This window comes from Indicator indicator, chromosome 13 (genome assembly GCF_027791375.1).
Source record: "Indicator indicator isolate 239-I01 chromosome 13, UM_Iind_1.1, whole genome shotgun sequence".
NCBI lineage: Eukaryota > Metazoa > Chordata > Aves > Piciformes > Indicatoridae > Indicator > Indicator indicator.
The window spans coordinates 22,064,308-22,087,619 of NC_072022.1; the positions used below are offsets into that span (position 1 = coordinate 22,064,308).

General features: G+C 39.2%; 2 protein-coding genes across 4 annotated transcripts in view; one reads left to right on the forward strand and one right to left on the reverse strand.

Moving 5' to 3' along the window:
- PEX5L (peroxisomal biogenesis factor 5 like) overlaps positions 1-8,757 on the forward strand; it is a 42,398-nt gene extending 33,641 nt beyond the window's left edge. For all 3 annotated transcript variants that reach the window (XM_054385688.1, XM_054385689.1, XM_054385690.1), the window contains 7 exons: positions 1,815-1,931; positions 2,832-2,975; positions 3,796-3,866; positions 5,106-5,303; positions 7,071-7,236; positions 7,605-7,762; positions 8,553-8,757. In XM_054385688.1, coding sequence (XP_054241663.1) covers positions 1,815-1,931; positions 2,832-2,975; positions 3,796-3,866; positions 5,106-5,303; positions 7,071-7,236; positions 7,605-7,762; positions 8,553-8,757 — 1,059 coding nt within the window. The remainder of the gene's footprint in view (positions 1-1,814; positions 1,932-2,831; positions 2,976-3,795; positions 3,867-5,105; positions 5,304-7,070; positions 7,237-7,604; positions 7,763-8,552) is intronic.
- A 12,957-nt stretch (positions 8,758-21,714) lies between these two features.
- The window catches only part of USP13 (ubiquitin specific peptidase 13), a 50,277-nt gene continuing 48,679 nt past the window's right edge, over positions 21,715-23,312 (reverse strand). The window contains exons 20-21 of the mRNA XM_054385915.1: positions 22,444-22,528; positions 21,715-21,808 (exon numbers count right to left, since the gene is read on the reverse strand). Of these exons, the coding sequence (XP_054241890.1) occupies positions 21,715-21,808; positions 22,444-22,528 (179 nt within the window). The remainder of the gene's footprint in view (positions 21,809-22,443; positions 22,529-23,312) is intronic.

Consider the following 23,312-nt stretch of genomic DNA (forward strand, 5'->3'; position numbering starts at 1 on the left):
GCTGGTAGGAGTAAAAGAGGGAGCAATCTGATTCATTAGCCTGGCCTTTTCAAACGCTAAACAGCATTTCAGCACAATCTCACAACTCTTTAAAAGACTGTATTTCCTTCAAATCAGGAATGAAAGCAAATTTTGAACCTCAGAAGCTGTTACGTGGCAGAGCTGTCAAGTTCTGTTCCCTCCTGTTACAAAGAATGAAATCTCCTCTCCAGAAGTGTATGATTCACATTCATTCCCTAGTCCACAGAGGACCATAGCAAGCACCTTCACAGATCCAATAATGGCATCATTCAGACAATTCTGAGTCTCCTGGGAGAAAGTGCTGGATATCAGGAAGCACATGCTAGAGTGAGAGCCACAGGGAACTGCCTGTTAGATTTCTAGAGAGGGAATGTACCTTGCCATTTGTAAAGAGCATAATGATGTACAGCAGCCACATCTGCCGTGAGCCAGTGCAAGTCCTCTTAATCCTTGACACCCAGTCTCCCATGTTCTCATAACTGACTCATTCTAGATATGATAGCAGTCTGTGCTTTTCTTTTACCAAGGAGGTTGTAGGAAGTCATGCAAACTAAGCTCTATTTTTCCAAATCATGCCTGGAGCAGTAAGCAAAATGGTCAGTCCTGTAGTGAAGGTTCAGATAAATCTGTTTGGACCAGTTCTCCTACTAATATTAATAGCACTTCGTTGTCAAACAGTTCTGCCAACCCTTAGTAGTAACTATTTGTGCTGGGTTTTTTGACAAAAGATGAGAAACTCTGTGGCCCCAGTAGTAGGGGCCACAGTTCCCTGAAGTTCTGGCTGTAATCATGTAGGAACTGGAGAACTTTGCAATAGATCATAGTGCTGAGCATATATGGAACTGCTTTTTGGGGCTTATGACTAATGTGTGGAGGCTGAAAAAATAGCACCTTAACTTGGATTCTCCCCTCTTTTTTTTTTTTTTTAATCCTATTTCTGTTTCCTGGAATCATTTTCTAGTAGACACCGTGGTTCCCTCCTTCTGGTCGTTACACGTCTAAAATCTTATTCTTGTTTTATCATTTCTGTTTCCCTTTATATGCACTTTTCCCTCACCTTTCAGTTGAATGTTAATCTAACTGCACAATTTTATAATCTCTTAACAGCTTCTTCTCACCAGCACAGTATAAGATATAACATTAGGATTTCTCCACTACGGCAAAAAGCCCCATTTGTATTAATTCTCTTGTGCAAACACCGTCTGTCTAAGCTTTGCCATTATTCTTTTACCTAATTGAAAATGATGCTGAAATACCAAGTTGGGTTGCTTGTTCTCTTTAAAACTCTCTTATCTACTGTTATTTTTTAGCATGTTTGCTTAGTTGCTTTTTGGGGGATTTGTTTGTTTGCTTGGGGTTTTTTTGTTTTGTTTTGTTTTGTTTCTTTAGTGGGGCTTTGTTCGTTTGCTCAGTTGGTTCTGTTTTGTTTTCCCTGGGCCAGGCACTTACAGCTTCATTTCCTTCAAATTTTATGCAAAAATTTCCTGTTAGCATCAACAAGATGTAGTCTAAGCTGCTGCAAATCCTGCTTCACGCAGAACATACGCTGCCTCTGAGATAAAGAGTTTTCTGTTGACAAAATACACTTCAATATAAGAGGTTAAATTTAATTATATGGAATTCCAAATAGGAGCTGTAGTATTTCAGTCAGTAAGATTATTAATAGAATTAATTTGCTCAGCAAAATTGCCAGACTCAGACCACTAGCAGAAATAAAAATTAAAAGTTTAGCCTTTTTTTTAACTACAGTTCTGTTGTTCATTTTCTTTCCTTACCCTCTCTTTTTCTTTTAGTCAGACACAGAATTTTGGGATAAAATGCAAGCAGAATGGGAAGAAATGGCTCGCAGAAACTGGATTTCAGAGAACCAGGAAGCACCAGGACAAGTCACAATCTCAACCATTGAGAAGGTAATTCAAAGTTTTTAATACAGTACAGCCTTCCTGTGAAACTTTGAGATTAGCCTCAGCTGTTCAGGGTAATCCATAAAAATACTTTTATCCAAAAGAGCTCATCTGCTGTAAGTGTCTGTGGGTGGGGTAGATTTAAAAGGCCTTACCACAGTGAGATACATCTAGACTTGCACACTGCTGAAGGGAGCACGAGACAAATGCTGGGTTCTGGGCACTTTTGATGACCAGCACTTAAGGAAGAACACCAAAATTGCAAAATCTAGACTGCTACATTCAAACACTGCTGAGGACAGAAATTATAAGAGATTCTCTCTTCTCCATTACCTCAATTTCATGTTTTAATTTGATTTGTGTAGCTGATATTAGCACATAGCCTTTATATTGCAGTGACAGAAAAGAGCAAAATTAAAGGGAATTCTAAAATAAACTCAGGTGCTTGCAAAACCGTTCTGTGTCTTGAAGGTTAATTGAAGATTTCAGGATATTAACTCAACAGACATCAGGCTGCAAGCACTGCAGGGAGTGAATGGCTTGATGTGTGCTCTTTACCATCAAATTGGGTATTAGGGGCTCATGCTAGGTTGAGTTCTGCTGTTATTGCAGCCAGTGTGAGTTGTTGCCATTTTCTTTGATGGAAGCAGGAGGGCTCAACATGAATACCAGTAAATATAACTTCAGAGCTAAAGTAAAAATAAAGAGAGCAGAACCACAAATGTCCAGCAATGTTGACTTCTTAACACTTCTTGTCATTGAAATTACATAGGAGAGCTCAGATTCTTTTCACAGAAACAAAGTATGCTTACAACCAGTTGGGAAACAGTGAGTCATTTTAATTTTACAGAGTTGCCATTCCTTGCTACAGTGCTTCATCATGGGTCCATTATCTCTCTTCTGCAGGGTTATTATTTCCATACTGAGAATCCCTTCAAAGACTGGCATGGTGCTTTTGAGGAAGGATTGAAAAAAATGAAAGAAGGTGACCTGCCAGTTACAATCTTATACCTGGAGGCTGCTATTTTACAGGAACCCAATGATGCAGAGGTATTCACTCATGCTTTTTACCGATAAAGGGAAAGGGGACTCCCTTTAGCATGCAATGATGGAATGATTTCAAGCTCCAAACCTCTGTTAGTCATAACTGACCAAAACAGATTGAATGCTGAAGGCAGTTTTAGAGTAATGTATGCCTGGAAATAGATAAAGGTGACCTCTTCACAAGATGAAGTTTGGGAAATTATATAATTTCCAAATTGTCCTTTGAAAGCATTCAGAAGAAACAACATTTTTATTTTTTCCCTTGTTTTCCTAATGTTTTCAAACTATCTTTTAAAATGAACATTTTTGGATTTAACAAGAATGTTGACAAATACAAGTTAGATCAATTTCTGCAATGTTGATAGTTTCAGCATACATAAAGTCTGTTTTCTGTGAAACATGGAAAACATGTACAGTGTAAGTATCTAGGTCTCTCTGAATCTATTGCTATGTTGAATTAAGCAGCAGGATTTCAAAATCAGAGACCTCAGACCCTCCAGAATCCCTTAAACCTCTCCAACTTAATAATTCTTTTTCACTGTTTTCCATACAATTCTAGCAATGTCTAAAATGTGCAGTAACTGAAATATAAGCAATCAGCACGTGATTGCACACTGACAGAATACCTTTGCACTTGTGGGCCCAAAGATGTTCAAAACTGTATTGATTTGTGCTGCTGGTATGCACCTTGTACCAAAATCTGTAGTTAGTGCCAGAGAGAGCTATGATTTTTATGCACCCTGATGCTTAACAGTGCTATTAGTTGTAACTCTGCAGTTTGGTTTGTGTATATAACAAAATAACATCATGATGATTATTTTTGCAGGCCTGGCAGTTCCTGGGCATAGCACAGGCAGAGAATGAAAATGAGCAGGCAGCCATTGTTGCCCTCCAAAGGTAGATGAAAATAATTGCTAAATAAGGGGTCTGATGAGGATTAGGTAATGGGGGCTTACGTGTAGTTAATGTCATATTTGTCTTGTAACACAAAACATTTATTTAAACAAAGTAAAGCACTGACATAGATACAGAAATCTTCTCAATTACTTCAGAGGAATGAGTAGTGATTAATATTTCTGCTTTATTAAATAAGTTCAATATTTAATCTAATCTAATAAATTAAAGTAATTGCAAAAAAAGAGAAAAGCTAAATGGCCTGATAAACATGAATTAGGCATAATGCAAATAAAGTACCTTCTTGATATTCCAGCTACTTTGCATATTTTCCGTAGTCTGGCCTTTAATGAAGAGGTTTTCTTAATTGCAATGAGCTCCCTTCAGCTGCTGAATACTAAACTGACAATATTTGTAGGTTGATGGAGATGTGAAGATCACAGTATGCTTGTATGTGAGATGTCAGTTCCAAAATATCAGCATTATTATTACCTTTCTGTAGTGGGTTTTCATGTTTTCATTTGAAGCACGTAGCCTCTCCCCATGCAATTGCATTGGCAATGTTAACTCTAAGGTCATTTCACCTAAGGATACTCTCATGTGTTTATATGTAACTTATTAGCTTACCTGGGTAGAAACCCAAGGGCTTGCCTGATTTAGAGCTTGCTCATCCCCACAGTTTTGAAACAAGCAACAGCAATGTTCACAAAATAGATTAGGTTCTGTTTTCAGGTAATGGCATGTAATTGCAGAAAGGCTGCTCCAGTTGACTGGCTCCAGCTTTATCAAAGGAAAACATAGTTCAAGATGCCTGAGAAGGTTTATCGGGGATGGAAGAAATTTTGTCTTAAAATACTTTCTTTTTATAGCTGCAAACTATCTGAAACGGTTTGCTTGAATTTATGTAAAACTTTTCATTGTTTACTAGGGAAATACTTCCAAAAAATTACTCTACCAACATTTACTCATAACCAGAAGGATGAAAGCAAAACTTGTGTGCACGTATTTCTGTACACGCGTGTGTGTACAGCAATGTGCATGCCTATCTGTCTGTATACATAACATAATGCACCTAGCACAGAAAAATAAGACAAAGTTTCTCCTTTAAAAGTATTATTGGGTACAACTTACTCGAATGAGTTAGTTATTTATTTATTTAATACAGATTATTTTGGAAGAATTCAAGAATTGTGTTTGGCTGAAAAAAAAATACCTGAACATATTTTTATTTTCTGCGCTTAGGTGCTTGGAACTACAACCAAACAACCTAAAAGCTCTGATGGCCCTGGCTGTGAGCTATACTAACACTGGCCACCAACAAGAAGCCTATCAGTCTCTAAGAAACTGGATAAAGCAAAATCCAAAATACAAGTACATAGTGAAAAACAAAAAAGGGTCCCCAGCTCTTACGAGGAGAATGTCTAAGACATCAGATGAAAGGTAAATGTAGTAGAAATCCTGATGGTGAAAGTTTTAATGATGTCACTGGAAATGATGGTACATGTATTGTCCCCTTGCTTTGTAGAAGTCCAGTCTGTTCCCTGCCACGGAACACTCAATGTTTGTAGTGGCAGGAGTGGGAAGCCAACGCAGGACTTTCGGTTTGATGACTCATGGCTGTATCTTATGCCATCCCTGGAAGTAAAAAAAAACAAACAAACCATAAAAAAACCAACCAAACAAACAACAAAACAAAAAAAAATTAAAAAGGCAAGCTAAAAAGAGATGCTTCCTGCCAGCTCCCATCACTTTCTTCTAACCCTGCCTGCTGCCTCTGTATATCCCACATCATGCATCCTCCTTCTTCAGCTGCTTTGAAATCCATGACAGACCTGTGTCCTGCTCTGCAAATGTGTGTTCTTCCTACTATTCCAACTAAGCCACTCAGATCCGTGAACGATAGCTGTTTTGCAGTGGGACATGGCTTCAGTTCACTGAAAATATTGGGAAGTAGCATCTGCTGATTTAAAAGCCATTCTGATTCCAGCCAAAGAGATAGTGTAGTCATTTCATCTGACTTCAGCCTAGTATCCTGTAATGGGAGCTGGCAACCATTTTACATAACCAAAAAATTCATGAGTTGGCAGTCCTTTGTCATAATTTCATGAGGTCAGGAAATAAGTAACTTTGAACTGGGAGATGCACAAAAAAAGACATTAAAGGCTTAACATGATTTACAGAACTAAAAGGCTAGGGCTATCTCACTGCTTGTTATTTTGAAGACAAGCCTTATGTTTTATTTGATGCTTTAATGTTTTACCCTCAGCTGACAAGCCCTGGGTTGACAAGATAATTTAGTATCAGCAGAATTAAAATATGCAAGTTCTGCTTAATTGATAAGTGTGTTATGCTGCTTTGGTCTCATCCACCTGACATCTGGTATGGTCAGTGCAAAAGTTTAATGAAGCCTACAGTGGGTACATAAGTCATACATTTTATTATCTTTTCTCAGGGGTCTTGAACTAGTCCTCTTAAGAATAACTATTTTTTCCAGAAAAGAACATTTTAAATCTGAGAAAGTCGTCCAATTTTAGTAGTTTTAATAAGCCTTCACGTTATCTCACTTGGGTTCATAGCTATACTTTAACAGGTTAGCTCATCAAGATCATCAAGTTCAAATACAAACCAAATAGTACCAAGTCCAGCATTAAACCATGTCAGCAAGCACCACACCTACACTCCTTTTAAATACCTCCAGGAATGGTGACTCCACCACTTCACTGGGCAGCCTGTTCCAGGACTTTACAACCCTTTCTGTGAAGTTTTTCCTAATGTGCAGCCTAAACCTCCTCTGGTACAGCTTGAGGCCACCTCCCCTTATTCTATTACTCTGCACTTGGAAGAAGAGACCAACATACCCATACCTTGCTCCAACCTTCCTTCAGGTAGTTGTAGAACAGTAAGGTCTCCCCTCAGCCACCTTTTCTCCAGGCTAAACAACCCCAGTTGCCTCAGCCTCTCCTCAAAGGACTTATTTTGTTCACTGTGCATGTGAACTTTATTATATAGCTGACATTTTTTTATTCCAGTCACAAGTTTACAGCAGCACCTGAAAGTGAATCTTTGCCATGATGAATGTGAAGAAGCTTAATATCAAGTTTTAAGACAGTTCCACTACAAGGGGTTTAATTTTCAGCCACGTGATAAGTGGTATTTGTAAAAAAACCCTAAGACAGAACTTTAATTTATTTTTTTGCCCTTGTCTAGCTCATTGCTTGAAGAAGTCAAGGATTTGTACCTGGAGGCAGCTCACCAGAATGGTGACATGATAGACCCTGACTTGCAGACAGGACTTGGAGTTCTTTTTCACCTGAATGGAGAATTTAACAGAGCGATAGATGCGTTTAGTGCCGCCTTAACTGTTCGGCCAGAGGTACATTTTATGCTTTTACATTTTTTAAGAATTGATCTTTACAGGCCACTTTCTTCCTCCCCTCTTGATCAGGCTATTATTAATGAGATGTCACTTAAGCCATTAAAATTTTAACACCTGAAATAGAAATGTTAATTACAAGACAGTCTCATTTAGAAGCAGATTTATACATGTCCAGTATCGAGCCCTGTGCTGATTAATTGTAGTGGTTATATAAAGATGCCTATAATCATGAGTCAGAACGTCACAGTCTGTGTCAATTAAGAGAAGATACTGTTATTTTCTGCAGTCCTCCTCACTTTGCAAGCTAAAATGAGCTATTATGTCCCTTTATGACACCTACATTAGAAAACTCATTTTCTCATCAGGACTATACATTATGGAACCGTCTTGGAGCAACCTTGGCAAACGGAGATCGAAGCGAAGAAGCTGTTGAGGCCTACACACGTGCTTTAGAAATACAGCCTGGCTTCATTAGATCCAGATACAACTTAGGGATAAGCTGCATCAACCTAGGGGCATACAGGTAAGTCACAAAAATGTGCAAACAAAAAAGTCAGGGATCAAAACTACAAAGTGAAAAGTCATTTTCTAGCTGGAACTAATAAATAAATAAATAGATCTGAATATCACAGAATGTTAGGGGTTGGAAGGGATCTTGAAAGATCATCTAGTCCAACACCTCTGCCAGAGCAGGGTCACCTACAGTAAGTCACACAGGAATGCATCCAGATGGGTGCTACATAATCTTAATTGTTTTAAAACTTTTTACAAAGTGCTAACAAAGCAGCAATACTTCTCCCATTCTACAAATTCTACACATCAGAACCACTTAATGGTTCAGCAAGCTGCTTAAGGATTTTTTTTTAGGTTTAAGAGCAAGTACTCTTATACTCAGTGGGGTTGTTCTAACACACAAACATAGTCCTGTGCTTAAGAGTTTTTTATGAAAGCAATGTAAGAGGGAAACTTCATTTAAACTGTTTCAAGTACCTAATGCCATCAAAAGTACTTTTGGTACATCCTTCAGGAATCAAGACTGATATTCCAGAATCCCAACTCTCATCTTGAAACAGGTAAGATGAAGGAGAGCTACACAACAATTAAGACAATATCGCCCAGATGATCGAATAGACTGAGCTCTGCATTACTACAGGTTATGTCCACTTGTTTAAAGAAAATCAAGCAGGAACAACATCAAGAGACTGATGAACCACATTGTAAAATAACACAGAACTTTAGGAAGTTTTACTCTAGCTGTTAAGCAAATTATATAGCTTATTTCTTTTTTTTTGTTTGTTTTGTTTCCCCTGCAGAGAGGCTGTCAGCAATTTTCTCACCGCTCTCAGTTTGCAAAGAAAAAGCAGGAATCTACAACAGGTTCCTCATCCTGCTCTATCAGGCAATATTTGGGCAGCACTTCGAATTGCTCTGTCTATGATGGACCAGCCAGAACTATTTCAAGCTGCCAATGTGGGTGATCTAGACATTCTGTTAAGAGCTTTCAATCTAGAACCGTAATAAAAGGTATTCACAAATGGGTTAAATTGTATTAGGTAACAGAGAACTCTTTTATTACTCATCTCCAAATGACCACATTTTCCAAAAGATCGTGGCTGTAGATCAGTAGGGGAATTCTCTTGGACATTATTCAAAAAGGAAAAGTTCAAAAGCACAAAATACTGTAAATAAATTCAAACTCCAAAGGATTGAAATGAGCTGTGACTAATCTGACAAAGCCCTGAACTAGATGAAATAACCATTTCTGAAGAATCTTCATCCTGTGCAAGCTATATCTCTCTCTATAGACACAGCTACACAAAGAAATGTATACTGAGAACAAACCTAGATAATCATTATTGCACATTAGAATGGCAAGCAATGCATCCAGGGAACCTACTTAGCAGCTCATCGTGCTATGCTGACATCACTTTGCCCTACAACGTGGATTCCATATCCTTTGGCTTCTTTGTTGAAAAGTTTTCTCAAGGTCCATTTTTTAACACAGCTCTGAAAATAGATGCATGTAAAATCGATGTCTTTCAGTTTTAATATATTTTTTCGTTGGCAGTCAAGAAAAGTTTTGCTTCCAAAGGTACCTTGATTAATTTGGGCCCAGTTCTGCAGGCTCAAAGTTGTAAACCACGTGCAACACTAAGAGGAACATTGTATGTGAACGTCTGTGGGACTAAACCACATACAGATAGGAAGACCAAGTGTTGGCAGCAGAAGCAGTCATTTGCACTAGAATTGTTGCTGTTCAAACCAGCTCTCCTGATCTTGGACAGGGTATGTCTGTTTCAAAGGAACTCCTAACAGGATCTGCACCTATCTATGTACTTATGCACTTTAATCTTTCTCTCTGTAAAATAGTGCTATGCTTTTATTTTCATTACTAAAAATGGAATGTACAGGATAGCCTTGTTGGCAACAAAGGACCAAATATAATTTCCTGATATGTGATGAGAGGGTTTTCAATATTCTTATGTTTAAAGAAATACAAATACAGCATAAACTGCAATATCTGTTAGAAGGATTATTCTATTATGCATCCATCAGGTACTATACACATACATGCATGTGCATGCACATACATATTGTATGTGAATTGTGTCATTGCAGAACATAAGAAGCCACAGATCTTTACTGCAAACAAAAAAAGTCTTCACAGGAGTTCAAGCCTGCAGACCACGCTCAAAGGAAAATTCCTCCTGAAAATAATTGGTCTATAATACTTGCAATATTGAGACTAAGATTTGATCCTGCTGTCAGAGCAAGCAGTAGCAAAAGTCTCAGTGACCTCCATCATAGCTGATTAAATCCTAACATCACTATTGGTAGCTGATCAGAAATGTGTGCATATATGTGTGTCTGTATACATATACATATATATGCACAGCCCCCAACTTCATTTTCCCTGATGAGATGAATGGGGAACAGTACCAGGGGCAGTACGCTGCCATGCAATGAATGGATGGGTTCAGCTACAGCCAAATACATTTAGCTCAAGGTGAATGCATCTATCAAAGACAGGAATAGACATTTTTAAGGAGGTAATTTTCAGTTGCTGGTTTTTTTTTTGTTTTCCCTAAACAACTAAGGCTGAAAAGTGTAATTAGATGGCTACTGCGGTGATCTGTGGTCAGGAATTCAGTGTGCAGGGTAGCTATTGGAATGTGTAGAAGTGGCACGAATAGCACACTTCCTATAAACAGCAGTGAAAGAAAAATCCAGCTCAATCAGCTGGATTTAAAAAAAAGTAATAATAAAATCCAACTGCAGAGATCATAGAGAAAGAAGCTTTTTGAGAATTGGACAGTTTCACCAGCACAAACAAAGTTTCTTGCAGCTGTCTGTTATTTTGAGCAACCACTTAAAGGAAAATTTCATGCAAGACAGTGTAATCACTGCATCTAATCACCAACTATAGTTTGTTAAAGACAAATAATCAATTCTCATTAAAAAAATAAAAAGCTTACCCCTCTCTCTCTTTCCCACAGAATGGAGATGCTAAAACAGCTATGAAATTATTTTTTGATAGTGCTTTATTAATTCACTGTTTACTTATATATTCCTATTTATCTATCAAGTGTCTCATAACTGAGTCCTGCACCTTTCCCTTAAGGACTGGGTACCAAGGACTGACTGGGAATGTCACTTTAGCTAAATGGGCTGCTGTATGCATATCTGCTGACAACAGTTTGCTCTTTTGCTTTGACAGAGATATGTGATGACAGCTCTTTATTGATAAGGCAAGAGCAGAAGGTGCAGTGCAATGGAATCTGGAAGGTGATAAGAGAGAAGGGAGGCAGCTTGGAGAAGAGGCTGTAAAGCAAAGGCATATGTGCTTAGATTTTGCTTGATGCCCTGACATCACACAAGTTCTAGAATATCCTTTGTGCTATGGGGTAGGATAATCAGTGCTTATCCGGAGGAATGAGCTATCCAGGAGCTTTATTGTTATACCTTTCAAATGGGAAAAAAATACTAAAAAAAACCAAACCCCAAAACCAAAAAAAAACCACCACAAAACCAAACCAAACCAAACCAAAACAAAAAAACCCAACCTAACTGCTTGATTTCTCAGAGTCAGGATGACAAGGGCCATTTGGTACAGACAGCAGTTCACTAAACCTCCTCTAGCATATAACAATAATTCTACCAGGAAAGCCTAATAATAACTCCTAGCCTCCCCCAAAAGAACAAAGTAGGTAATTTTTTATTTATCCTGGGATGCACTGTTCAAAACTGCATTCATCTGCTGATATATGTCTACACCCAGGGAACTGGTACAAGGACAGAATCACCAGGGCTGAACTCTCCTTCCCAAGGGGATACTCAGGCCCCCAGCTCACCCCAATTGCTGTAGTTCTGCTACACAGGATGCAGGCTGCAAAGCCTGTCAAAGAGTAGAGCTTACCCCAGCTGTTCTCCCCCAATTTAGGGATCCTATGACCAGCTAACTACATACCACTAACAGAAATACTGCACGAGGAAGCAACTAAAGCAGACAGAGTTGCATATCTTGGGGTAAGGGGCATATCTCCTCATACTAGACATCAGTTCTGGCCTGGTCTGTGTGGGAGACTAGCCAGTGACTGAATTCACCTCACTCTAAACAGGTCCAGTTCAGCAGCTCTTGGAACTTCTGAGGACTTTTCAATATCCTGGGCTTTATCTCTCTTAGCCCCCACTGCCAAGCACCATCAGTGCAGATGACAGGAATAGATACAGCTTTGATCTGACCTCCTCGTGGTGTTAAATATTCAGTGGCGAGCACAAATATTTGCCTGAAAGATCAAGAGGCAACACGTGAGGCGGCTGTGGCATGTTAACACCTTGAAGAGGAAATACATCTACTCATACTTCTAACCAAGCATGAGGTAGGATAAACAAGGCTGCTGCTGAATAGTAGCAGATTGAGCCTGAGAGTAATAGACAGAAAATCTGGGTCCTGCTCTCAGTGCTCCCTGTGAGCCCGACCAACCCAAAAACCTCCTGCCATCCTGTGCAAGGAAGGAAGATGGGCAAATAACAGCCATTGCAGGGCTGCATGGGTGAGGTCAGCACTTGTGTGAAGTGAAAGGTAAGACACAAACACAGGGCTGCTCAGGTCTAAATCAGGAAGTGGTTTCACGCAGAGACTGACATTTCAGCAGAGGAGACTTGGGGACATTTCAGGATAACAGCTGTACAGCAGCTGTGGGGTTATGCCAAATTGGAGTGCTGCAATGGTTTATCATCATCTCCCACCAGTTTCCCATTCTTGTTACTCCCCTCTTTCTGCAGAGGTGATTTATCACTGCCAGGTAATTAATTCCAATTTTTTCAATCTTTCTTCTATTTTGTATTTCCTGCGATTAAAAAACGTTTTCTTAACCCCAGCTTGTGACTGACCTTCTCCTCTGCAAGGCTTTATGAATATTTATGGCCTGCAAGTCTGATCCATCTAGCTGCTAAACACACAAAGTCTGTAGTTTTCACAGGAGTGTCCAGCACTTTGCAGGATTAGCTCATGTGCATGCATTCAGCTATGGGACAAGGGCTGGCCTCTGACACTGCTGCATGTGCTGAGCAAGCACTGAAATCAAAGTGATATGGAGTGAGGCCTTGCAGCAAAAGCAATGGGCCCACTCTGGCTGATCTCTTTAAACCATAACAACTCTAGAAATCTTGTTGCAATAGACTGGTTTATGTCAGTTTGAAGAATCAATGTATCCTTAGGTAAACACATACACACATCTGTATCTAAGGGTATTTTCTTATGATCTGATAAATTGCAGCACTTGTAAAAACATTGAGGGGGAGGTTCAGATGACACAGAGCCTCACAGGACAATATTGCATGCACCTATGTTAACAACCACACTGCAATATTAACACAAAGCATGCAGCTATATTACTTGAGTATATGTTTACAGAATGCATGCAGAAGGCCCACACATAGGGTATTTTTAAACTATTGATTGGTATCTTCTATGGGTTGTTTTCAAAGCACCTTGCATCTGCCAAACAGGTGAGTTGCTCATGTTATTTGGAACAGGTTAGACTCAAATGCAGAGCCCTTTTTAAATCCCATCCTTAGAAATCACTTTGTGTTGTGGATTTCATGTTTGCTTCAAGTGTTTCATTAAGGACAGACAACTGTAGTAACAGCTTTTGCAGATATGTTTTACTTTCCTCTTAAGACTTAAAAGCCTAAACGTGTGCAGCTCTCATTTTCTTCTCTGTTCTACACCAGAAGGCATCAAAACAGAGAAAAAAGATTCCCAGAACCAGTAAAAAATATTGTCTATGCTTACTTACCACGGCCAGGCTTTTCACACTTCCCCACTAACTCTGAAGGCAGCTTGATGGCTGGCTGGCTGACCTATTTCAAATAGGTAGATGTAAATCTTCACAGGATCTGAGTATCTGCCACATCCACTGATTTCAGCTGCAGACACTTAACTCAGCTGAAAGCTCAGTTCAGAAAATTAAGCATTAAGAACTAAAGAGACAATTTAGAAAATGTGCACCTGTGTGCCAGGTGAAACGGAGGACCCTGACAACACCAAGTGATGAGCCAAGTGATCCTAAGAACATACATAGAGCATGGGCCCCCATAACACAAAAGCCACCATGACAGAAATAAAAACTGATACAATTCCTGGCAGCCACAGAGGCAAAGCCTGAGACCTAAAATCATTGCCTGTTGGAGCCAGTGACAATTGGAGTGAAAAATAAATTGGTAGTAAATCTCTTTTGCCCAAACATGCACCTGGAAAATGAGACATTAGCTACTCTGCATGAATAACCCGCACAGCTGAAAACCTGAGATTTCTGGTCACCAGTGTTGTCAGCTTAGCAGTCTGTACAGTGAATCTATGTGATAAATGTCTATAAAATATCAATACTGAGTATTCACTGATAAAATTGATAGACAAAATGCACAGCACATTATGAAAAAAAGCATGGTGGGTATACAATACTGTATTATCTACTGTTCAAACCTCACCTAGGCTAGCAAACAGATTCCTTCATTGTAGTTCTACTGTTTTGGGACTGCTGAAACAAATCAGAGAAAAGGAGTGCCATGCATGAAGACATCACTGACACTTTGAACAAGCATTGGCAAAACAAAAGACAAGCATGTCACAGAATCCATAGAAAGTTACAGAGCCTCAGCTGACAAAGCTACAGGTATTAGGCATGGGAAAGACAGAAGGAATCTAAATTTTCCTCAGATTAGCTGTAACTTTGCCAATGCTTGCACATGTGACAGCCCATTGAGCAAGCTTGCATGGTCAAGACTTAATGTGCTTTGATCTTTTTCCCCCCCTTCCACATTTATAAAATGCCATTGTCACTGGCTAAACCCTTAATTTAAATAGCCTTTTTAATAACAGTAATCTATTGTAAATTCAGGAAAAAAAAAATCAAAACATTTATAAATATATTTTATATATCAGAGTCTAACATACCTAGAGTAAAATAAAATTATATCGTTTCGAGCGGCATTCTGCACAGCTTCTATATGCTGTCAACTGTTTGAAAACCTTTGCAATCTTGCATCAGTTCTTTTGGCTTTATTTTTAAGCCAACATACAGGGAAGAAGAGACGATAGGGCTGGCAGATACTTTCACCTGAGCCATCTGAAGAGCCCTGCTGCTGCACAGACTTACATTGCTCACTTAACTTGGTGTGTTGATGGTTAAGTGCAGGTGCAAGGCTTCGCAGGGAGGTGGGTGGTGGGAGTTCAGCCCTACACCTGAATGTTTACATTCCCTTACCAAGGTTCATATGGACCCAGACTAAGAATCTGAGTGTGAGTATATATGGAGTAAAAGATTCTTTTCTTACTACAGGTAACTTTGCCTCTGTATACTTAGTGCATTATCAGCTGTGTATAATACTAAACACAGACCTGTAGTTTACTGATGCTTTAATTTGATGTTTCCTTGCACTGCTGTTTGAAATAATCAATTTCCTCAGAAATGAGCGATGTGCATATTGGATGTGTTAACTTTACATAGATTACTATTTGCAGAGCACCATATTTAATGTAGTATTTTTGTACTGTAATGGAAGCATGCCTTCCTCGGGTTCTTTTCCACATATTAAATTGTATTTATTTACCTGTATTTATAACTGTGCAATTTTTAAATATGTTTTAAAAATAAACTTTGTCTGTGGCTTCAAATCGTCCAAAACGTTTTTTCAATTTGAAAATGGTCTTGACTATAACTACTTCAACTGCAAGGAGGGACCTACTTCTCCAAGTGAAATAAAGTTTTGGGTTTTTTTAATGGGGTCTTTTATCCTCTTGTTTACAATGTGAACATATCTCTCTGCTTAAAAACAAAGCCAGAGGGTGTTTTTTTCATTACCATTTTTCACACATTCATTGTTACTCTGAGGTATTTTTATAATTTATTTTTATTTCAGTATGTTGATGAATTATACTTACAACTGGAGTTTATACTAGCTGAGGTCAGGCCCAAAGGATTTTGCATATACACGCTCTAGGAGGAAAAAGGGGAAAAAAGTAGATCAGAATTTTTTCCTGAAGATCATGCAACTGCATCCCTCAATAACAATGATATTTACAATATTTACAGCACAATCTTTCTTAAAAACAAAGCCAGCTTTCAGTGATTGAAATGATTACTCAAGCAACCTCCCACAAACCCACATAAACCACAATGGGAACTGGCTATTGTTATTTTTCAGTTTTGGCTGTGGTGTGATGAAGCAAAAGAGCTGACAAGAGTAGAAATTACATCGTCTTTATGTTTTTGCTACAGGACACTAGCATAAGCACCAACATAAAGGAACTGAAGTTCCTGGACACTGCTGTGGACAGAAGAAATTACAAGGGGGCAGTAAGAGCAGAGAGCTAGTGACAAGGCAGGACAGCACTGGTATGGATCTGAAAGTTGACACTCTCAATGGACATGTGGATTGCTCCAGAAAAAAACCCCAGATGGTACAGCCACAGCTTGCCTGTAGAAGGCTATCAGAAAACCCACCTGTCTGCCTGTGGCTTTAGCAGAATCTCCCACTACAGAAGAAAAGGGAACAGACACTAAAACCACACTAACCTTCAGGGTGCAAGCAATGTGTGCTCTTGACACTGGCGTGTTTTGCCAGGAGATGTTAAGGTTCATTTAGAACTTGCTGCTCTAAGATACCAACAAAGCAGCAGCAGGGATGCCCATTATGTGCTCTGCAGTGAACACAGACCAGAACAAGGCACTGCAGTCCTGAAGCCAAAGACAGACAGTGGTTGGAAGAAAAGCATTAGTGCCAAATCTTACATGCAAAACTGCTCACAAAATCACTGGGAAAGGATACTGGTAAAGAAGGCTGAAAATAAAATCCCCAACTCCACAGCAGCTGTGGACAGAAAAGTAGTGGACTGAATGAAAGAGATTGATGGACTTTGCACAAAGAGCCATGTTCTCCAGCCTCTTCCAGCTGCTACAAGTGCTGTGAACACAGTGCAGCAAGACTTGCCATGGTCACAGAAGACAATTGTGATAGTAAAGAACCTAGACATATCATTAAATTTGGACTTCAGGAGATGAAGATTTCTTATCATTCAACACTTCACATGTCCTCTACTTCCATGTCAGGAAATGTCACTTATAGCCCAGGAGATTTACCTCTTATCTCTCCTCCAGTTGCCAGTCCCATGATCCTATAAAAAGATGAAAGGGTTGCCATCCTTCAGTCTTCTTTTCTGGTCTAGTCTTGCACCTACCAAAGAGTCTCAATGGTCACACTGCTATGTAAAGCCCTTAGACATGAGGAAAAAAGCCTTTTACTGAAGAGCAGATTTAATTTCTGAATGAACATGAGGAATTACAGTCGAAAACAAAGCAGGAATTTAGGACAGAAGTGACAGTGCTCTTCCATATGAGCAACTCTTGTGTTCAAGGAACATCAACTGGCTTAAAAGTTAAAAACAAACAAACAAAAATCTTAATTTAAATTCTATTTTCTATTTTTCCATGTTTATACCCACTCTGAATGTGGTTTGTTTTTTTTTTAAATTTAAATTCATCAGAATGCCATGAGTCACAAGAAATCAAGACTTGCACAAACCTCTTTGTTCCCTTTGCAGGTTTTTTACTTAAAATACCAAACATGACCACAAAGAGCAAGAAGAGAGGCAGCATCAAAACATATTCAATCTATTCCTCTTCAGTGCAGACAGGAAAGAAAGAAGCAAGAATCCACACAGTCACAAGATGTGAGAATATTTCTTTTTAATTTAAAACAGTTGCAACAATGTCATTCACAACCTTTCTCATCTCAGACAAATACTCTCGAAAATGTTAACAGTGCTTCAAGCAAACAATTCTGAAGGGTGCAAAGTAAACCAGTACAGACATTTCCAGGATACAACAGTAAAACCCCTAAAGAGTAATCAGAAATCTTAGCCATTAAGGTAGGAAGGGTGATGGGAAAAGATGAAAAAGTTATGTCCAGTCACATATTTTGCATAGTCTTTCAGTGCATGAAACCAGCAAATAAGACAAAAATGGGTACTGCCAGGACGGAGAACAAAAGGAATGAATTGGAGGTGCTTCTACAACAATCTAACAAGCTCAGGTTGCATCTGTGTTTGGAGTGTGCACTATGACCCAGTGGAGGCTGCCTGAATCCAAGAAACTGGACTGATGCTGGTTTCAGTTACACCAAGTCAGAAGTAATGCCACTGAACTCAGTAGAATTACAAGTGATAGTCATCCAGAAATATCTAGACTCCTTTTTAAACTGTGGCTTTGAATAAATCAAATTTTTTCCTAATTACATCTTAGGTAGGAAGATTAAATAGAAGTTTATGCCCACATGTGCTTCAGAGATTGGAGACTGTGACTCAGAATGGGGGGTCTACTGGATTCAGCACACTGCCAGGAGTAAGAAAACAAGGAACAGCTGTTGAGTTTTTTCTTCCTTCTACTTCCCTAATTTAAATGTATCACAAGTAGAAAAGCAATCCAAGAGACAAGACCATTATTTGCTGTCAAGTCCTGGCTTGCCATAATTCTCAGGTTAGATTGTCTCAAAGAGCTCACAGTGATTTTTCTTCCTCCATCCTTTCTTTTTTGTCAAGAAGCTGCCAGCACAGCTAACCCCCGCAGCATCTATTGACATATACACTACGTGCCAGTACCCAGACACATGGCTGTTCCCCACCAGCCACTGCCCAGGCTGTGCACTGAGGGCTGGCCCAGCACAATTAAGTGCATACCAATTTTAGCCTGGTAAATTAATCTTCTGTTCACTACAGGCTGTTTGAGCATGGCTTCTGAATGCTGAAAAAAACCAAAACCACCCAACAAAACAGACAAAACAAACTCTTCTCCCCCATACTAGGCTGAAGAGTCAGGAGTTTACAATCCTGCTCGCTCCTCCAGCTCCATGATGTTCTTCCCACACACCTCCTTGCACAAGTGAGATGACTTAACCAGACCTTTGAAAAAGGAGGAAGTCACTACTTTGGGCGATAAAAATTCCTCAAACAGCTGAAGAACTTTTAATATATTTTCAAGTGCTACATTTTAGAAGATCTGCAAGCCTTTCCCCCAAACTGCTCCCTGCCCTCTGACCCACTTGGAAGTTTAGGCAGGCAGTACAGAAGAGTGATGACCTGAAAAGAATTTCAGAAGCCAGGCTGCTACAGCTCACCTATCCCAGCCACCACTTCCAATTTATCACCTGCCAGCTTTCCAAGTGTCCCTCCTATTAAGGGGCATCAATCAGTCACACAGCCATTCCAGTTTTAGGATGTACCAGACAAATAGCTGCAAGAGCAACCTTGCAAGAGCTTGCAATAGAAAGTTCCGTGCTTAATCCTATGAGACCAGCCATGTTTCCAGTCTTATAATGAATATGGGAACTACCCTGTTGGCCTTTATTTACCCAAAGTTTCTAAATAAAAAGGTAGTGGCTACCAATTATTATTAGTTTATAAATAGCCCTTTAAGTTCATAAGGCAAGAGGGAAGCCGTTGTGTTGAAACTTCCTTGGAATATAACTGGACATTCCAGAAAAGTTGGAAAAGGGGGAAAACATGAAACAACACAAAACAAGAAAGGCCTTTTGTCCTTTTTCCAGTGCCAGGATGGAAAAGCACAAACACAACTACACAGAACTTCAGTTCTCTCAGATTAAATCAAAGATGTATCCCTGCAGAATTTGGTGATTCCGTTTTCAAATCTGGCTTTTTTTTTTTCTGGTGAAATACAAAAGTACTCAAAACCTGGAAGAAGGAAAAATAATTACTGGCAGCTTTTGTTTTGTCCTGAACCGTGGCTCAATAATTACAAGGCAGCTGAATCTCACAGGAGCCACTTACTAATGTGCCAGGACACTGTTCTTTTGTGTCAGTAAGAGCACTAAGTGCAGGAAGCTTTTCCAGCAATTAGGCACCATTTACACCCTACTTAATTATTGCACTAGAACAGTCTCTCATAATCTTTTAACATCAAAAACTGATTAAAAAAAAAAAAAGAGAAAAAAAATCAATGTTTTTTTCTGCTCTGCATGAGGCTACATGACCAGAGGGGTGAACTTCTTTTCCCCAAATGCTGGAGGAAAAAATAAATAATAATAAAATGCCCTGCTCATTACCAGAGTTTTAATTTAGGTTCTCTTCTGGAGTGTGTACCTGCCCGAATTTTGCTATTAAACTTCCAGGCAGTGACTGCAGAGAAAATGTAATTACACCTCCCTGCCTCTCTTGCACTCTAAAAGGAGATTTTTTTTTAATTTTATTTTTCACTGTTTCAATTTATTTTGAGGGCTCAGTAAGATTATAGTGAGGCAACAGTCACTAAACAGTGGCCAACACTGAACCTTGGGGTTTTTTTTGGAATCATGAAAGATTTCACAAACACTACTGCATTTTTTCTAGAATTAGTGCTTTCAAATACAATTTAAAACCCCACGTTTAGATATTCTTGCCTGTGACACAAACTGAAATAACACCCAAAAAAAAAAAGACAGGAAAGGCCAGCCCCTACCTACTCACCAGTTCATCCCTGCCAGAGATACAAAACCTCTTTCAGAAGGTGTCTGTTTGAAGTGATCAGGTTATTAAGTTGACAGAAAGATGAAATATCATTTCAAGGTAGGTTTTTTGTGGTTTGATTTTTGCTGCTGTTGTATTTTAGTTGGGTTTTTCAAAGGTAGGAAGGAGAGAGGGGCAAATCAATAAATAGGCAATTTTACTAAACAACTTTTCCCACTCATGGATGGAACTAAGTATTTAAGCCATCTTTGGCAGAAAGCAGAAATACACTGTATTTTGTCAGGGATTTGAATTCAGCTGGAATGTAAGAGGTATAGATGCAAATTGCCCTGCTATAAATATAACGGGATATTAACCCCTTCTTTACCTCCTCCCTAAGAAAATAAGATTTAAATAACAACCTTCCCTTTCCTGAGGGGATGCATTTAATTTTATTGTCAGACAGTCTGCTTCTTTTAGCCATCTTTAATCCTGAATCTGTTGGAAGAACATGCAAAACTAGAAATGGGTAGATTCAGATTGGATATTAGGAAAAAGTTCTTCACCACAAGGGTGGTGAGACACTGGAACAGGTTGCCCAGGGAGGTGGTAGAAGCCCCATCTCTGGAAGTTTTTTAAGACCAGGTTGGATGGGGCTCTGGACAATCTGATCTCATGTAAAATGTCCATGTCAGGGGGGTTGTAACTGGATGATCTTTGAGGTCACTTCCAACCCTGACAATCCTGTGAAAACAAATACTCCAGAGAAGATAAAGAAAATTCTGTCTGCAAAAATAAAATCTACTATTTCTCTTTGGCAGATATAGTACAGGGCACTGACAGGAAGCTGCTTCCATACCCAGTAGGTTTCTTAGGTTTATGCATTGAAACAGCAAACCAAAACACTATAAAAGTGATTTCCAACAGATATAGCTTTAGCTGGCTTTTCTCATTGTACCAGAAAATCTCCCAAATAAGACATTCTGTTTTGAAGAATACTCACAGAGCCTCTCACTCCATCTTTGTACGTGATGTGACTCCTCTAAGTGGTCTGGACTCTGGCTCTCCCTTACCAATGGTGTAAACATTTCTTTGTGTTCTTCAACAGATGCATGGGTGGAACGGGCAGGAGCTGGCCTGAACTGGGATATTTTTGTTCAATTGTGAAACTTGTGTTTTCTCTATATACTAGCTGCAAACTGTACCAATACTCTACATGGTCTTAAGGTATCCTTGAAGGTGTATAAATTTAAAACAACATACTATACATCACCTAATAGAAATTTCCCTCTAACATTTAAGGCGGCATCAAATGACTGTTTTTAAATAAACTATAAATATCTCACATTTTCCTTTGCTTTTTGGCAGTCCAGGAGTTAGAGGTCTTTTGTTTGGTTTAGATTTTTCTTGTACACTTGTTTTGGGCAGCTTAAAAAGGCTTATGGCTTCTTAAGGCCAGGTAATAGATTTGAGGCCTAACTTTCTATCCTGTGGTAAAAATAAATGTAGCCAAGGTCTTTGGGAGGTCGTTCTGAGGCACAGACTCTAAGGTCATTGTAGATCACCCATCTGAAATGAAAACAATATTGATTACATTCATGTGTATAAAAATCATCACAAGTTTATCAGGGACTCCTCAAACCCAAACTTCAATGAGTTTAAAATCTAAAATTAGTCATTGCAGCAAGAACAACAGAGCAGAAAAACAGCCAAAGCAGGTTTACTGGCAGTCAGGAATTGAAAAAGAGTAAGAATGGCAGAGGAATGTGTAGTTACAGTTCAAATTAAGGAAAATCACAGATTACCAGTGCCAAATAATAGGAGCATAGTAATATCATAGCCAAGATCAGTACTGCAGTGTTAGCAGTCTACAGTATCATCCCAGAGTTTGATGGGTTTCTGTTGATGGGGAATAAAAGGAGGTCGGGAGCAGTTCAGATAAAGCCAGACACAGAACTGATGACCCGAAATAAACAGAGATTTGGAACAGCAAGCACAGGAGAGTCAGTGGTACATTTCACCATAGACTTCAGTGGCATCAGAACTGGCTTATCATATCCAGAAGCCATAATCATTTGGTGGGAATTATGTACATGGTAACAAGGTATGTGTGTCTGCCATGAACACATACCCTCCTCACTACAGATGCATGCTTCGAAGAGAACATTTGTCTGTTGTTCTGTGTCTCTCCCAATTCCACTCACCTTCCTTCTTTTTTGAGATGACAAACATAGTGGCCACTCATTGTGGATGTTCCCATGTGGCTGATGAATCCAAACAGCTCATATCCTGTTTAAGAAGTATAAACAGGACCGTTAAGTCTTTTATTGCTAACATTGCCATGTGGCTCCAGAGGAAGCTTTCTTTCTGATGCTGGAGAAGCAGCTAAGCACTCCTAACTCAGACTCTGCTTCCCCAAACACAGTTTCTGTTAACATTGCAGCATATTCTCACTTTAACTAGTGAGCAGATTCACTGTCAAACAGCAAACCAATCCAAATCAAACCGACAGAGATCTGTGCACATACAGCAGGGCTGTGATCACAGCCCCTTCTAGGAAAGAGGAAACAGCAGATTCACTCCCAGTTCACAGAGAGCACCACAGGAAGTGACAGATAATGTTCATTCTGCACACAAATTAGCTGTAAGTGTGATCACAGATTCCACATAAATCAAACAAAACCCAGCATTTTTTATCTCAGCAGCCCATAAAAGACAGAACAAGAAAGAAATCTCTTACATTAATACAAGGATAATTTTCATGTCTCTGGAGAACTCAGCACTGGTTCTAGCTCCCCTCCCATTCATGCCATTCACTGAAATTACCACCAAAAGTAAAAAGGTACCTTCTTTCAAGATATTGCATAAAGGCAGGGGCCTGGATTTTGGTGGAGAGGGCCTTCTGGAACCATTTTACAGTATCACGTTGGTTATCAGGGTTTCAGGGACTCAGTAAATGGTCTCAGTCTATAAAGGCTAGCTACCACAAAAAATAATTATTCCTTTTTTTTTTTTGGTTGATGGTGGTTTTGTGAGCTTGTTTTTGTTTAGTTTTGTTTCATTTTTTGTTTTA